The 18,489-nt window shown below is 38.1% G+C and overlaps 1 protein-coding gene across 4 annotated transcripts in view; it reads right to left on the bottom strand.

The window, feature by feature from the left end:
* Positions 1-2,967: 2,967 nt before the first annotated feature.
* SNAP23 (synaptosome associated protein 23) overlaps positions 2,968-18,489 on the bottom strand; it is a 33,202-nt gene continuing 17,680 nt past the window's right edge. For 3 of the 4 annotated variants that reach the window (XM_045771545.2, XM_087859121.1, XM_045771553.2), the window contains 7 exons: positions 18,173-18,214; positions 17,711-17,759; positions 16,861-16,978; positions 12,837-12,869; positions 7,184-7,342; positions 5,493-5,637; positions 2,968-4,300 (listed from right to left, as the gene is read on the bottom strand). In XM_045771545.2, the coding sequence (XP_045627501.1) occupies positions 4,235-4,300; positions 5,493-5,637; positions 7,184-7,342; positions 12,837-12,869; positions 16,861-16,978; positions 17,711-17,759; positions 18,173-18,214 (612 nt within the window). In that variant the 3' untranslated portion in view covers positions 2,968-4,234. The remainder of the gene's footprint in view (positions 4,301-5,492; positions 5,638-7,183; positions 7,343-12,836; positions 12,870-16,860; positions 16,979-17,710; positions 17,760-18,172; positions 18,215-18,489) is intronic. The other variant, XM_045771559.2, reaches the window with a different exon arrangement.

The raw sequence follows: 18,489 nt of genomic DNA, 5'->3' as shown, positions 1-18,489 counted from the left end.
TTATTTTTTAAGACTTTATTTATTTAAGAGCACGAGAGAGAGCACGAGCAGGGTGCAGGGCAGAGGGAGAAGCAGACTTCCTGCTGAACCGGGAGCCTGATGTGGGACTCGATCCTGGGACTCTGGAATCATGACCTGAGCCGAAGGCAGATGCTTAACCGACTGAGCCAGCCAGGTGCCCCAGACAAGTAATTATTAATTGGAGTTAAAAATACCCCCCATCTCTGAGAATCAGTGTCTGCTAGCTTTCACAACTTGGACCCAGGCTTATTTCTAGATACCCTTTCTTCACTCTCATTTAACCAGTCATTCCAGTCATCCCAGATTATTCTGCTCCTTAAACCCACAGTGCAGTGTCTCCCCTGTAACTGCCTTTACATTGTTTGCTCAGTCAGGAATGCCCTCTCTCACTAACGTGCTCCTTCTATCTAAAACCCATTTTAAGTCTAAGCGAAATTAACTGCTCCCCCATCTGTTATGATAGCACTTCTCACATTCTATATTCATCTGTCTCCTGCTAGAATGAGCTACTTGTGGGCAGGAACTATGTAAAGTAACATGCCAGATTTATAATGTACGAGTATTTAGACTTACCTATGAGCTAACATAACGAAGTAGGTTAACCTGTGCGTGGTTTGGAGATCCATATTCTAGTTTGGTCATCAGCCCTAAGTCACCCACATTCTTTTAGAGCTTGGTTGGAAGTCAGTGTGTAGTATATTAAGATCATGGGCCTTGGAGTCAGAAAGATCCTGGTTTGAATATACAGTCTGTCATTTACTAGCTTTGTGAATTTGAGCAATTTATGCTCATCTGTAATACGGCGAATATCTCCAACATTTCAGGTTTGTTATGAGGATATGGGAAGAAGATACATAAAGGCATTTTAGCCGAATGCCCACAATAGAGTAAGCAATCAATAAATGGTGCCATTTATTTCATCTGTAAGGCATTAAAATAGAAGTTAGCAAGTCGTATAGAAACGGAAGGCTTGGAGCAAATACTACATTAAAAAGGATGAAAACAAATGACTAGAGAATAAGGAACCTGAATATCAATCTGAGAAATACAAATCTGATTACGAATATAACTGGGATAACCTGGAATTTTGATAAGACAGTGATCTAAAGAAAATAACATTTAAAACTAATTCTAAGTGCAATTGAGTATAGAATGTCTGGGTTCTGAGATTCATGATTCACACATGACATGAAAAGGTCTAGAGTTGAAGTGTGGTAACAAGGATGAAGGAAGAGATGCCTGGGTGGCTCAGTTCGTTAAGCACCTGCCTTCGCCTCAGGTCACGATCCCAGGGTCCTGGAATCGAGTCCTGCATCGGGCTCCCCGCTCAGCGGGGAGTCTGCTTCTCCCTTTGCCCGCTGCTCCCACGCTTGTGCTCTCTCTCTGACGAATAAATAAAAAACCCCACGAGGATGAAGGAAGTGTGAAGGAAGAAAGAACAGGCATAACTATTGGGGATAAATACCATGTCATTATAAGACTGGAAACTTGAAGAAGGAGCGTACTGTTAAAAAATTAAATTCGGGGTGATTATTTTTGAACTCCTTAGTTATACGTTAGTGTTATGCTCAAGATCACACAGCACTGGGTGTTATACCCAAGTAATGAATCATGGAACTTTACATCAAAAACTTGGGATGTACTGTATGGTGACTAATAAAAAATGATGATTAAAAAATAAAAGAAAATGAACAAACAAATAAACATTATATGTGAGGGGGAAAAAAAGATCACACAACAAGTAAGTGACTAAAGCAAAATTTGAAACCAGGTGGTCAAACTCTAGAGCTTGTGTTAACCACTTTCAGTAACTACCTTTCAAAAGTAATGGAAACAAGTTTCTAGACAATGTTATAGGAGAAAACGAGAAAAGACTTTAAGTCAACAGCTTGTATTAATAGTGCTTCATGGACCTAACCTCTATGGCTTCATCCCTCTTCTTTCTCAGTAGGAGAAGCTTTGGAAGAGTTTGTAACCTGGGATCCATAGATTGGCTTTCAAGACCCACCGATGTGTGATTCTTACGTGTGATTCTTATTTATGCGTGATTCATGTTTGTGTTTATCCATTTCTCTGGGGAGATAGGCTATGTTGTCTTTCATCAAATTCACAAATGGATTCTTGACCCCAAAGACCTCCACCCAACAGAGAATAGCAACTATAATTTATTTAAGCTCTTACATTTGTTGGGTGCCGCTCTCAGTTCTTTACACGGCATCACCACATTGACTTTCTGTGACAACTCTATGGAGGAGGAATTATTAATCCCCACTTATAGACAAGGACATTGAGGCACAGAAATGGGCTTACAGCCTCAGTTAGCAAGTGGCAGAGTGCAAATTCAGACAGTTGAGTGTCTTAGCTTACACTTCTAACCAATTATATTGTGGGGGCAGCATTTTGGTATCCTCAGAACGATCGCCTTTAGTCATAACATAAAAATGTTTGATGTTCTAAGTAAGGGCATGTAGGTATAGCACAATCCCCAATGTTTTATACTTCCTCTCTTTATACATTTACCACCACCTGCCACACTACTCCTTTTGGCATGGAGCATTTCTGTTCCAGAGGGCCTGATTGAATCTCACACTAAATATTTTCCTCTTCAGCCTATGAGAGTCCTCATGTTTACAGTATCTTTAGTAAGTGGGTTGTAGTTCTAGCACATAAACATCCTTTCAATCATTAGTGTATTAAAGCTCAAGTGAGTAAGAGACTAATAATAATTAAAATGAACCTCATGACAAATCGTAGTAAGAAAAGTCCTGTCAGTATTTCCAATAAAAAATGAGAAAGGTGCTAAAGGCAGCTTTACATCAGAGTGCTTCTTGATTTATGGACCTTTGCTTTATTCAATTTGTTAAGAGCTGATGAAATTATTGCCCCTGAGCCCCCGCCAAATAGTCACAGAAACAGATTACCTATTTGAAAGAACAATCCCACTAGTTAGTTATAAAATTTAATTGTAAAGCTCAAGCAGTGGTTATTGGTCAAACGAATCCACATTAATACCTTGAAGCGTGCAGACAACAGTTCTTAAATAAAGGTGACAAATACCAATCAGATTCTTATAATACTGTTCAGGATCTAAATAAACGTGATTCTGGACATAATTCAATCCATAAGGCTAACTGAATGATAGTGCAATCATCAATAATTAAACCAAAGGCATAATTTTCCAAATCACTTTTAGTTAAACAGAATAAATTCTAGCTTTTTTAAAGTCTGAAGCTACAAAAAATTCAAAGCAATCTAACTATTTTTCTACCTGAGATCAAAACAAGTTTCTTTTTTTCCTATCTAAACATAATTCTTGACATTGAGGTAAATCTGAATTCACGTAATATACTTTGTCAAACTTTTCCAAAAAATTTTAAGCCCTGCTTTAGAGAGAAATTCTCATGTTACACATACCTATTTACATATCTTTTCTTCAAAGACTAATGACAGATTTACGAGGTTAAAGGCACGTAATGGGACCATGATACTACTACTAAGTGAAAATAAAAAGTCATTCATTTATACAAAGTGTTCCTGTACGGTGCAATATGAAGTGCGATCACTGTCTATGTACATACACAAATCACCAAACGTTCAGAAACTAAGCCCACTTTGAGAAAAGTCATTCTGTTATTTTGGAGCAGAGGTTGCCAAGTTGTGATGTGTAACAAAAATAGTGTGTCTAAAAGCTCCAATGCCAAGCATTAGCCTAAACCGGCAACTTAAATTAACTGCAACTTAAATTAAAAATTAGACCCAACTAGATCTTTACTGTGGCTATGCAACTTTTGCTTTGAGGCCTGCAGGTTTTACTGAGGTAAGAACCTCTTATCTCTTGCCTCTCCTCCTTGCGCTCCCCCTGCCTCTAGCTTCCTCTTCATGGCTGTCTTTGGCAATGCTTCCAAATCTTGAAAGCAAAAGAACCTGCTAAAGTAAATGAGGAAGATGAAAAATAACACTATATATGATGTACGAAAACCAATCTAAGACTATCAACCGAGAAAAAACGATACTAGAAGGAAGGCTGAACGGTAGTGTACCCTCGAGGGAAAGAGAACATAAAACAAAAGGGGGTCTGTACTCCCGGCCCTTCTTGCACACTATCTCCTGATTTAGAAGAGCATGGAACCAAAACGTCAAACTCTGAAAAGGTAATGACTTTGAAGGACGAGCTAGAGAAGTGAATACATGATAAAGAAGTACAGCAGCAGCTTTAGCTGTCAATGAGTTTCTTTGCTCTGGCATTGGCAACGTCAATACGATCTTTGTTGGTGTCCGCCTGAAAAAAAGAAAAAGGTATCAGCATTGTGTTACAAGGTAAGTTGCTCTAATCAAAGGTCAATCTCATATACCTGGAGTAAATGACACACTGAGAAAATTCAGGAAACGAAGTCACATTACAAAACTCATTTTGGGCAAGAAGAGAGAGAACATGAAATTCGTTTGGGAAAACCAGGAATATAAACATGACGAAGGTATAACAGAAGAAACAGAAGAACTTGCCAGTATCTCATGAACTCTGTAACATGTTTTCATAGTTTAACTGGGATGCATCTTACAATCAATGGCATTTTTGATACAGTGAAATTAAGAATGCTCTCTGCTGTAGATCTGGGCATTGTGGGAGTCCCTTGAACTGAATCATACAATCTTATCTGAGACTACTCTAGGTCTAACCCAGAGAGACTGAAAGAACCTTCCCCAAGATTTTTGTACACGTGTTACCATCCACATCAATATCTGAATTAAAAAGATGGGTAATATGTAACCCACAGGACAGCTTTGAAAGCATCTTACAAACCACTGTTTGCCTCCATGAAATCCACCATTAAGGGATTCAACAGAGCTAAGCTTAAAAACTCACCCCATCCTTTAAGGGACACTGAGATTTTTAACAAAATAACAATAACAAGAATGGCTTTTAGACATGGCACATCCAAACACTGAACACAATTTCACTTTCAGTATCTTTTATATCATGTGAAGTAAAATAAAAAAAAACAGCAACTCCATTTTTTCTTTACTTCACAGGACACTGTTTTGTGCATCCACTCCACAAGAACCATTCTGCAGAATTGATTTTCACTTACTGACTCATGAGATGAGGATTGAGGAATTTACTAATTTGTTAGTCACAAAATAAAACTCCAAGAGCTAACTCATTCATTCAGGGGAAAAAAAATGTAGCCCTCCCAAAGGTTAGAGTAGACACTAAACTTCATGTGTGAAATTTTAAATAAAACCACGTCATTCTAAGGTCTTGGTTTCAAAATGAACCAACCGCCATGAGCAACAGATAGGAGGACCTGGCCATATTTTTCAATGTGTTATTAACTGCCAACTCATCAAAACTGTAAGACCTGTGAGGACAGGATCTTCTCTTACTGTTCTCCCCCAAAGTATCAAGCACAGATGTCCAGTACTAAAACACTGTGGGTGTCTCAAATTCTGTGGCATGAAGGAGCATCTACCTTTTCTGTGATCCGGTCTATTTGTCGATTTTGAGCTTCGATCTCATTGCCCATGTCCAGGGCCATGTTTTTTAGGTTTCCTAGGATACTGCCCACTTGAGTCAGGTTCTCTTCCATCTCATCTTCTCTGGCATCATTAGTTATACTATCACAAAAAGACAGTTAATTCAGTACTTTTTGGTGAATTATAAAAACAGACTAAATCTGGATTTAGTTTTCATAAAAATAAGTAGACAAAATGACCTCAGCAAGTGTTAGACCCATGGAAATGTAGGTTACCATTCTTGGAAAACATTCTATAGTAAAAACTGAAAGACTGACCAGAGAGAACACAATGTCGTAAAGTCATGTAGAAGAAAAAACAACTCTAGAATAATGGTTCTCAAAGAGTGATCACAGCATCACCGGGTAACTTATTAGACATGAAAACATGCTAATTCTCACACTCCACTACAGATCTACTGAATCAAGCTGGAAGTGGACCCCAGCATTTTATGTCTTAATAACCCCCCACGTGACTCATGCACACTAAGTCTAAAGAACCACTGCTGTAAAACAGGTTGCAAAACTCTGGCCCAAAGGCCAAAACTGGCCTGCGACCTTATGGAGTTATTCTTAGAAAATATATTATAAACCCTTAAGGAGTGATTGTGGAAGCAGCTGAAACAGCAGCAGCGTTCCTGTTCTCGGGCTGTTGAACGAAATGGCCTGGTAGGAGCAGGATCCCATGATCCCCAGGGGCAGGGCATAATAAGTTAGGAGCTATGAAAGAATGTAACTCTCAGTCTCGCCTTTCTGCACCCGGCGATTGCCCGCCCAAACATCCCGCTCCTCCCTTATCCCATGACTGGCTCCCCGCGTGCCTAAGCACAGGGGAAAATGCAAGCCTGCTTCAAGATATTTGCCATTCCTTTGTACTCCTTTCAGCTTGGAGGCGTATGTCCTTGCTTTTCTGATAAAAAATAAAATAAAAGCTATGTGCAGGAATCAGCAGCTGCTGCTCTCCCTTGTAGAGGCAGCCCTGCACGGCCACTCAAACTGATGTCTGAAAACTTTATTTCAGTGTGCGACGACACCACCTGATTCTGTAAATAAGGTTTTATTCAAAAACAGCCACGCTCATTTGCTTACGTATTGTTTATGGCTGCTTTCACCCTACAACAACTGAGTTGAGTAGCTGCAACAGACACTAGCCTGCAAAGTCTGGAATATTTACTGACTCTTTACCATTATCTTTATAGGGATCTGGCCAACCCCTAACTCCAGATGACAAATTTTTCTTAAGTAGGCTCCACGCCCACCATGGAGTCCAACACTGGGCTTGAACTCACGACCCTAAGATCAAAACCCAAGCTGAGATCAAGAGTCGGACACCTAACTGACTGAGCAACCCAGGCACCCCTGCATGATACATTTTAAAACACATTCTCCTATTTATAGAAGTAAAACATGCTTACTTGGGTAATTTTGAAAGTACTTTTTTGAAAAACATAAAGAAAAGTTAATCCATCAATGAAAAGTCAATAACACAGTCAACATTTTGTCAGAAGGCAGATTTTAAAATGCATTTTTCAAATGGAATAAACACTATTTCTCATTGATGAGTTAGCGTTCCTGTGTAATAACACCCATCCTCCTGAGTGAGGCATTCATTTAGGAAAGGGGTAAAATCCCAGGAGGAGCGGGCGTACCGTTTAATGTATCCACCGCTAGCTGCTCCGGTGGCTGGCTGTTGAGGCTGACCGTTTGTCACCCGGCCTGGCTGCTTAGCTACTACATTGCTAGGAGAGTTGTCTCCACCGTCTCCCCATGTTGCCTTGTAGGCCTTACCAGACTCAAAGTTCTTTGTCCTATATAAGAGTCAGGAGTGTAGAGAGATACAGAAAAACAGGAAGGGAAGAATTGTAATTATTAGTGCTTTTTACCGTCAGGATGATTCTAATGTCCTCAGCATAAAAGCTACGTACAGCGAGATCTAGATTAGCTATGTTCCGTAACAATATGGTATATGAAAAACATGCATTGTGTAAGCCCACTGACTTTAAACATTTTTTTAAAGGTTAAACTATTTCCCCAAAATGTTCACCAAGCAGTTAGCAAATAGCAAATTATTTGACTTTTTGGGTTCCCCTAGCCTTTGACAGTCTTCAGAAAATAGTGGATACTAGGAAAAACATTCCTTAGGAGAAGTGTTCTTGGGATGCCTTATGAGGTTCCTTGGAGGGATCTCACAAGTTGACGAGGATGGAAGGGAAAGAGGGCTGAGTGGGCAATACTCAGACCCCAGGTGCCCACTTATTTGAACCAGAGCAGATTCAGCTGATTCAGTGTTTTAAAGTTAGAATTTTGCATTACATTTAAAAAAAATCATGAAAGAAAGGCATGAATTATTTCCAAATTGAACAGCCAATGATAACTATGTTGGTCACATTGGCCAGTTACAAATCCCTTGATTTAGGCCTTTTTCACTTAAGATTTTACTTTTCTTCCTTAAAAAAAAAAATGATCCTAAATCCAGGCCTCTTAAAAATAAAAGTATTGGGGCGCCTGGGTGGCACAGCGGTTAAGCGTCTGCCTTCGGCTCAGGGCGTGATCGCGGCGTTATGGGATCGAGCCCCACATCAGACTCCTCTGCTATGAGCCTGCTTCTTCCTCTCCCACTCCCCCTGCTTGTGTTCCCTCTCTCGCTGGCTGTCTCTCTGTCAAATAAATAAATAAAAATCTTTTAAAAAAATAAATAAATAAAAGTATAAACTTTAGATGTAACTGATATAGTCAAAGCCAGAATTTTATCCAGGGATTTACTACTCAAACTGGTAATAATGGCAAGAAAAAAAAAGCCTTGTAAAGTGACTTTTAAGTGACTGTTACAAAAAAACACACAAAACTTTTTTTTACTGATTATTTGGCTAGGACGCTTTTCCCTCACATAATTTTAATTTTTATTTTTCTATAAACAAATAGTAGTATATAGCTATAATATTGGTCTCTGATTTATTCCACATAATGTTAACAAGGAAGCTTTAAAACTGCAAAAGCAGAGGAGATATCTTATGATAACAGTAGCTCCTTCCCTAATAGACGTAAGGATTCCTCATAGCAAACCTAGAATCAGATCTTAACCTTAATCATTAATGCTACAGAAAGGGTACTACTACCTTTTTTATAAGAGGTACTGAAAAAGTAAATATATCTATGAACACTGAAGAGCTACTCAAAGTGCCTTCCTTGGTTCCACTTTATGTTCTCACAATTTCCTACTTGTGCTACTATGTTTAATTAATTGATCAATTTATTAAGAAGCTGTGTTAAATCTGTCCTGGAACAAGGTGGGATATACCTTTCTTAAATGAATATTTATATATAATTATCTGTTAGTCTGATGAAATCCATTTACATGTATTCTTTGTTAATAAGGTAAGTTCTCAAATTCCTAAAGCAGAGGAATACCTAGTAAACAAAATAAATAGCATGTAAGTTTATCAGAAAGTTAATAACCAGAAGTATTAATAGAAGTAATCTAAGTGCAGCTTTTATCAGTATGTCAGATTGTAGAGCAGGTCAAAGAGTGAGGGCTGGGATTCAGAAGTCACTATGCGAACAACATGACATTTCTGAGAGTCCTAGTCCATAAAGAGTAGACCGGGACAGGGTCTGCCAGCTCCTGGGCTATCCAGGAGTATAGACATGCTCCAATCTCCTCCTCACCCTTAAGAGATAAGATCTGAAATTCCTTTAGGTTTTGGGAATTCTTCCTTCCATAACTAGATAAAGGGGCTTAGGATGCAAATGAATTGTTTTAACATATTATGAATGAGTTTCAAATTAAATCATGGTCTGTATTATAAACAAGGAATCAGAATGGTTATCAAATCCTTCTCTCTTATTTAAGAGGACTGGATCCTAGAAGATGTTCTCTTAATAGTTAGGGGACAAGGTATAAAAAGCTGACTTTGACTTTTTCTTTTTACAGCTTTGTATTGGGTTGTCATGTTTACTTTCAAATGAGCTGGGGAAAAAAAACCCCTGCATTTTTCTTGTGCAGTTATGACATGTTCTGCGTGTGTATGAAGAGTTGATTTTTAAATGGTGCTCATTTTGTATCTTTATCCACATGACTGCTCCATGCCTCTTTTAGCACGTGCACGCTAGGTAATGCCTTCCAGTTTACCCTGCCTCTTGCCATCACCCTAGAGTTTGTCCCACCAAGGTGGAATACCCTTAAAAGTCGCCTGTTTTTTAAGGAATTGTCAAGTAGCTGCCCATCTAGTAATAATGATGATTTTAATCTTGTCTTCCTTCAAAGGGCCTTAAATGCTTTTTTTTTTTTTAACGATTTTATTTATTTGTGAGAGAGAGAGAGAGCATAAGCAGGGAGAGCAGCAGGCAGAGGGAGAAGCAGGCTCCCTGCCAAGCAGGGAGCCCAATGTGGGACCTTGGGATCATGACCTGAGCTGAAGGCATGCTTAACCTACTGAGCCACCCAAGCATCCCAAAAGGGTCTTGAATGCTTTAAAGGTAATATTTCCCAAACCTGACTGAGCACAAGGCAACCTGGAGGCTTTTGAACACACAGATGCCTAAGTTACACTCTGAAAATTTTGCTCTAGTATGTATGGGGTAGAGCCCAGGAATCTTTTATTGTTATTATTGTTTTATTTAAATTCAAAAGCTCACTTAGCTTCCCAGCCAGGGAAAAGAAACACTGTCTAAGGGCCTTCCAATCTCTTGTAGAAGGAGTATTTTAGTTACTCCAGTAGTCTACCTTAGTATTTGTATATACTGGGACGCTGAGAAATTAATCTGGATGAAGCAAAAGTACACACCAAGATTTTTCTTTTTTTAAAAGACCACAAGATTTGTAGTACATTGACTTGAATCCCAATCCTAGACCTGTCATTCCACAGCTGTAGAACCTTAAGCAAACTTCCATTATTTGGCTCAGTCAGATCTACAGACAGCTGAATACAGTTGGAATAGGGTCACAACAAAAGACATCTAGGCCCAAGTTGTTTTGGCCTACAGTAAGAAAAGAAACGATTCTGATCTGCAACTGAACTCTTTTGCTTAATGAAATTTATAGCCCTTCTGAGAAGAAATTAGACTTCATGATAAAATGCTTAAGCAAATTTGTGATAGAACTGCTATTAAGAATGCCATCTGGGGCGCCAGGGTGGCACAGCGGTTAAGCGTCTGCCTTCGGCTCAGGGCGTGATCCCAGCGTTGTGGGATCGAGCCCCACATCAGGCTCTTCCGCTATGAGCCTGCTTCTTCCTCTCCTACTCCCCCTGCTTGTGTTCCCTCTCTCGCTGGCTGTCTCTATCTCTGTCAAATAAATAAATAAAATCTTTAAAAAAAAAAAAAAGAATACCATCTGGAAAGTTAGATTTACTCTGTCAGTTTTGAGGAGTCTAATAATCATTACGATTTTTTTCCATATAAATATCTCATTCAAAAATGGTAAGTTTGAGGGCACCTGGGTGGCTCAGTCGGTTAAGCGCCTGTTTTCAGCTCAGGTCATGATCCCAAGGTCCTGGGATAGAGCCCCACATCTGGCTCCCTGCTCAGTGAGGAGTCTGGTTTTCCCTCTGCCCCTTCCCCTGCCCATGTTCTCAATCTCTCTCTCAAATAAATACAATCTTAAAAAAAAAACACACAACAAAAATGGCAAGTTTGAAATAATAACTTGAAATATCCCTTAATCAATTCAAGAAGCTGCTGTAAAAGCAGAAAACAAGCATCAAGATATGATCACAGTGAGCCTGGGGGGCTCAGTTGGTTAAGCATCTGACTCTTGATCTCAGCTCAGGTCTGGATCTCAGGGTCTTGAATTCAAGCTCTGTGTTAAGCTCCATGCCCAGCTCACTTAAAAAATAAACAAAATTCAAAAAGTTAAAAAAGATATGATCACAGCAATTTTAACTATTTAGTTTTGGTTGTCAATATTAATACTAACTGAATAAAAGTAGCAAAAAGAAAGCCCAATATTAGCTATAATTCTTTCATATCAGGAAGAAAAGGGACAAAATAATGAGCATGAGTGTGCGTGTGTGTTGGGTCATCAGACTACAGGAGGGAAGAAAAAGGAGGGCAAGAAACAAAGGGTAAAAAATCAAATGCTTAGGGGCGCCTGGGTGGCACAGTGGTTGAGCGTCTGCCTTCGGCTCAGGGCGTGATCCTGGCGTTCTGGGATCAAGCCCCACATCAGGCTCCTCTGCTATGAGCCTGCTTCTTCCTCTCCCACTCCCCCTGCTTGTGTTCCCTCTCTCACTGGCTGTCTCTATCTCTGTCTCTGTCAAATAAATAAATAAAATCTTTAAAAAAAAAAAAATCAAATGCTTAATTTTCTAACATTTAACCATGTCTTCACAGTTCCTATAAATATCCAAAATTAAAGGAGTCAAACATTATACTAAACAGTAGGCAGACTACAGGGTTAACGTTCATAAAAAATTAAGATTAGTTAGCTCTGTATTAATTCAACGTGAAGCCAGAGCAAGCTAACATGGGACATAATAGGAATTACAGAGCAGATTAAGAGGGAAAATCCTTATTTAAAGGAAAGAAAATACTAGATAAGGTAACATTTTAAGTTTATATCCCACCTTGTTCTAAATGGTATTCAAGATGACTAGATTGGCAATTCCAATTTGGTAGTGGCCTAAGTTATGGAGAATCCAAATCATGAGAAGCAACTCTTTAATAGGAAAAATCTTGATTCTGGAACCGGAAAGGCACAGGGAAGTAACAGAAGACAGGATGCTGAAATCGAAGTCCTATGGAGAGAGGTGGATTTAGCCTGAATTCCCTTACCTTTGATCAGAACTAGGATGAAGCAAGTCCCTACAAATATCAACTTAATTAAAAAATCTTTAGAAACTTCAGGGGTGTTTTTATTTTTATAATCTCAAATGTTATTCAGCAAAAATTTAGTTATCAGAACCATTAGTCAAAGAGTGGCTTATAAATTAAGAACATTGTGTCAAGTCCATCTTTTGGCATACAGCACCCAGAACAAACTCACTTTACATTACACACCACAGCACAATTTTAAAGACAGTCTTCACCATTCACAACATCCATGCACATGCACAGAAAAACCATTTGAAGCATCACCTTTAGATAGCAGATTAACAGCCCAAACTGCGCCACAAGACTGCATCTTAAAGTTCCCTTTGATCAGTTACTGAGCTCGGCTCCTGATGTTAAATCTTCATTTTTAGTAAGCAGATTAGAAAGGAAGAGATTAATTAAGTGAGAGAATGAAATGCAGAAAAGAGTGAATGCCAAACAGAACAGAAGCAAGTTTAGAATTCTAAAAACATAATGCATTTAAATTCCTGCCTGGTTTCATAGAAACAACGAACATCTGAGAATCTAGATAAAAAGAAAAACAGGAAAATGATTTAAACCAGAGCACACTTCATTTTTCTTAAGAATGTCTGGGTGACGATATTCTTTCCTAAAATTATGAAAAACAGTATGAAGAGAAGGTAAAAACTAATGGAGAGGTTCTAAAATTTCTTCGTTCTTTCTTGGTGGTTACAGATTTCTTCTAGTTATTTCTGTTATATACTTCATTTGTATTTCACTTAAAAAAAGTATTTTTACATGTTTAACTCTCCCATCAGCCAACAAGTTTCTGAAGGACATTCAATCAACAAGTATTTATTGAACACGTACTAATATCAGGTACCATGTCAAGCAGAAAAAAAAATAAAGAGTAATGACAAATGAAACAGCGCCAGAGCAATGCCCTACTCATCTCTGTATCTCCAGTGAGTAGGATAGAGGGGGAACTCAAATGTTGACTAAAATATAATTCAACATTTATTTTAACAATCAGGGCTGAATTTTTACATCTCAGTATGACATAATACTTGAATAGTAGAAAATCTGTAGTACCAATTTTGAACTTCTCTTAAAAGTGGTCCAGAATTACCAATTTGTCTTCAAACTGTATTTGACATTATAAGGACATACTGAAGAGAGGCAAGTTCAGACAGAATATCTTGCGTGAGAATAAACTGGGACACCAGAGAGTTTACTATTTTGAGACTTCCCATTTTAAGTCTGCTTCCTTTTAAACTCCTGTTAATTAGTTTAACAATTAGAATGATGACTTATCAAAGTTAACGTCAAAGATAATGACACCTGTTCACAATTTTAAAGTTTAAATTGGGTGTTATACGCAACTAATGAATCGTTGAACACTGTATCAAAAACTAATGTTGTACTATACAGTGACTAACGGAACATAATAAAAAATTAATTAATTAAAAGAAAAGTTTAATCCTGGTAGTCTGTTTAAATTCTGGTAGTCCTTTAAAAAGAATCAGCTAGAGTTAAAATTCTCTTCTAATAGAGGGTTCTGTTAAGTAAAGCTATTTCCACATCTGTTTCATTTACTGACCTGGCTTCAATGAATACTACCAAACAAAAAAAATCTCAAAGAACAAATCTATTCAAGACATTTTCTATATAGCAATACATCTAACGACAGCAACAACAAAAAGGTTCATTCTTTTCCTGCCAAAGTCAAGCAATGTAGCTATATAGTTAGAAGCTGAGACTCTGCCTGGTTTTGAATCTCAGCTCTCCCATTTCTGGTGTAACATCTTTGTGCCTCTATTTCCCCATGTGTAAAATGGTGATAAGAAGAAGTCTATCTCATATTAAGATTACTGTTAGGATTAAATTTAAAGCGCTCAGAATAATAAGAGCCTAAATTAACATACAGGCCCACGAATCTCATCCAAACCCTTGGATGTGAGACATTTTGAGCAGTACCACATAATCAATAAATACATGAATATTCTGTAGTGAAACTAACATTTACACTACGTGGGATAAAGATTATAAAGTTTCAGCTCATGTTATGTTTTATGGCCTAATTAATGAGCTGTGGCATATTTTGGGGGAAAAAAACCCAAACCTAAATCCTTGGTTTTCAGAGTTTTTCAGATTTCTAAGTGGCAGATAAGAGACTGTGGACCTGGGTTTTTATCAGTACGAGAATTAATACTAGCCTTATATGAGCCTGCATCTGCCTTTGAGAAGCTCATGTTATGGCTATTTATACAATAAGCCTAACTAAAACCCGGATTAGCAGATAAAATTAGAAAGATTAAGACACTGGCAGGAATAATAGTAGACAGAGCTGAAGACAAGGTTACCACAGAGGCCAAAAAGTCAATGTTATAAAGAAGACATAGACGCAAGGAAGGCAATTAAAATCTGACATCTTTAAACTGGAGTATCACTCTCTTCTCTTCAGGGAACAACTGTTCTCTTACAGGAGCCCCTTGATTCCGTCTACTAAGTACTGCATTCTCCGGACCTACTGAGAAAGGGTTCTGCTGAGGTGAGAGGCTGCAAATTGCCTCAGGACCATACTCTACCTTCTCTCTCACCAGTGTCCCAGAAAATCCTGTCTACGCTTGGCTGGGATATACAAAGTGAAATAGTAATACTTACTAATAATTAATACTTCTGTAGTTCCATTTCCCACTTTCTAAGATATTAGACCATCTTAGGATTCACTGCTTTTCCTGTTTATCAACCCCCGACTCAGCTGATTTTGCTCTATGTTCTAGGGAGGATGACTTCTGCCTTGCTCTTCTCCTAATATGTGATCTCAGGGAAATTAATTTGATTTTTCTCTTCTGCACTTTCAAAAGGGTACATAGAACACAGGAAAAAAGCACAAGTTTGCAAAATATAGTTAAGAGTTTAGATAAAAAATCTGTGCATTTCTAACTTGTTTGCTTAAGGTAATCTGTTAAGCCCTGATTGACAAGTCATATTTAAATATGCACTTTTAGAGAGTTAACCAAGGTCTAAACAGGCCAACAGATTTGTTTTAGAATAGAAAGCCAGTGGACAACACTAGGAAGAATACTGTCAAGTTTTAACTTGTTATGCTCAAAACAAACACTAAAGTTGACCAATAAGCAACTTAATTCTATTTTCTCTTGTAGAGATGGCACAGAGAACGCTGTCACCTGAAAACACCTATCTAAAAGTATGACAATATAACAAAAGTTACCCCATGCCTAACTCCTTGAGAAGTAAAATTGCTGAGAGTATGTAAACCTTTGTAACCCACTCTTGGTTTATCATACCAGCTGAGACAACTAGATGAAGTACTAATTTATGAAGCTCTTCTCAAATGAATGCTCTCAGCAGTAAGGATGGTCATTTGATCTCCAGACGTTGTCACTTCAACTACGGGGAAAGTTCAAAGTTGTTGTTTTGTTAATAACAGACAGAAGGGAAGATAATGGTTAACTGCCTCAGCTCAAACCTCCTCTTCGTTGAAATAAAATATTTGTTAACAGCATGGAGTTTGGTTTACCGAAGAGTAAGGGAATTAAAATATTCATAACGGAGTCACCAAAAAGAATGAATCTCTTTCTGTCAGTCATAATCTTATACACTATACACACAAAGTTTGAGGACTTTTCATCTCCTAGCTTATCAGAAACTTCAAATTTTCAGAGACTTCTTTGATTCTCCCTTCTTTGTGTCTGACTTACGGTCAATTGCTTTAAAATAAATTCCTTTGACTTATACTTTTTTCCTCTAATCTCAATAATAAGGCCTCACCTCACAGGCCTAGATTACAAAAGGTTCCTAACTAGTGTAATTACATACTCCATTCCAATCCATCTACCCCTTAGTCTGCCTACTTATGTCTTGTTTTTCACTTCTCATCTCTATGAATCATGCAGCTCAGTTAAGTCAAGCTCCTTTATAACTTGTTTACATTAGGAAATGCCCCCTAGTTCTTCCACATCTATTCAAATCCTTCTAATCACTGAGTTCAATGCAAGTCCTCTTTCTCCTGTAATATTCTTCCAAACCAAATTTTATCAATTCTGTTCCCTTACCCTCAGCTGACATATGCTCTAGCACTAGACTTATATATTTTCTACTTGTTTGCTATTCTTCCTCATACATCCAACCACATGGTAGGTCTTTTGAAGATAGGATCCAAGTCCTTTACTCCCTTGGACAGTCCTCATGTGCCTGCCGCAGAATATGTATTTTGTTAATATTCTGTGTTTGAAAGGAAAAGACACTAATTCTATCCTGCTCTGTATTATCCAGATGTATATTTCTTATATTTCATATACTATTAAAAAATGAAATTGGAACTTGATCCAAGGATGGACTAAATTTAAGCCATGGTTTTGGTGAACATGCCCATTTACATGAAAAGCTTGATCTGCTGAAGGAAAAACAGCTTAAATTTATCTAACACAGTTCCTTATTCAGGCCCAGTCACACTTCTGACCTTCCTGGAGGGTGGGAGGAGGGGATGTTCTCACCTTAATTTTAAAAAGGTCTTGATTTCTCAACTCACCTATTACATGGGCAGACGCAAAGGCCACAGCACTTGTTGAGTTCCGTTAAAGTCTTCTCTGCCTCTCTCATGTCTTTATTTATTTGGTCCATGCCTTCTTCTATGCGGTTTAGTTGTTCTAAGAATAAGTTGTGGAAGTGACATCTTGTGTTACAGTCACAGTGCCAACGAGAAGACACTATTCTTATGGAACAGCAAACTTCGACTCTGAACCCACCAGTAACCCATCCCAGTGACTGTATCAGTGCCAGAAGGTACTACATACTGTCCAACTGAAAACAGTCTTTCACAACCTGATCCTGAGGGACCTGGCTTCTTATTGTGGGAAGATTCATTCTAAAAAAAGTTATATAATAGGAGCATGTGAGAGTTTATTTAGAGATCACCCTTGAGCCCAAATTAAGTGTACTTTGACCACACTGGATCCCCAGCATTTCTCTGTCTGAATAAGTTCAAAACTTGAAGGCTATCTATAAGTCTAATAAAATCTAGGCCAGATTGCTCAGGGCCAACTCAAATGGAGCTCACCTGAATCTAAACCTGTTTAACGACTTAACTTGATTTCTGAAAATAATGCTAGAGTATCATAGTATCTAATGTACATACGACAAATACACGCAGTAAGTCCTGTTACCTGACAAACACTTGGCATATAATTGGCCATTGTTGCTCCCACCTCAAGTAGGCAATGAACATGATATAATTCAAATCAGAAAAAAGAAGTAAATGTATACTCTTATCCTACATAGGGAAGGTACTCCCAAGGCTTAATTTTAGACATGGCTGATTTGGAAGGGCTTTCTGGCATCCTAAATCAAATCAAGAGTTTCTGCCAATGACTGCGACTCACCCCCTTGTTCATCCAGCATAGTGATAGTCTTGATTCCTGCATCCTGAGACTAAAAGAAGAGAAAAAAGTTGCTAACACTACAAAACAAACAAAAGCAACAGAAACAAAGGCTATAAGGCCTAATAGCAAGAGAGAATCATTTAGAAACATTAAGTTCTCAGAGGATTAGAGTTACCGAGAAAACTAATATTCCAAAGCAACAAAGTTTAACATATTAACCCCGCCATATAATTAAGTCACAAATTCATGGTGAATTGATCTTCCCTGTCATATTCTAATAGTGTCAATGGGAAAAACACAAAAGGCCCATCAGTGATGGTTTGGCAAGTTCAGCAACTCCTAGTTTCAAATAATAAAGCTTACTGATATCATCTACTTCTGACTCTTGACACAAATTCCAGCTTGTGCTATCAAGATCCCTCTTATACAATTTTTGTACTTAATGATTAAACACTGTCTTACCTCAAGGGCTAAACCGAGGATTCTCCTTGTACTCTCCAGAGACTAGGGAAAAACACAGGCTTTTAGTATTCTAAAATATGTAGCAAAAAAAAAAAAAAAATCTGATCACATAGTCATGATGCTACTCTATTTTCAAATATTGCCAGCCCAGTCATCTCTCCCCCTTTTAAAACAAAAACAAACAAAAAAAGAAAGTTGATCACTGTAATTTTAGCTATTTTCTTCCTACCGGTTACTCCTTAAGAGAAAATTTGGAGGGTAAAGTTAATGGCATGTATAAAAGTTTAATGTAAGCAGAAATCTAGGTATATTACACA

This window comes from Ursus americanus, chromosome 36 (genome assembly GCF_024610735.1).
Source record: "Ursus americanus isolate L20-20 chromosome 36, mUrsAme1.1.p, whole genome shotgun sequence".
Taxonomy (NCBI): Eukaryota; Metazoa; Chordata; class Mammalia; order Carnivora; family Ursidae; genus Ursus; species Ursus americanus.
Note: the sequence above shows the minus strand (reverse complement) of the source record. Positions and strands in the feature narration are given on the sequence as shown.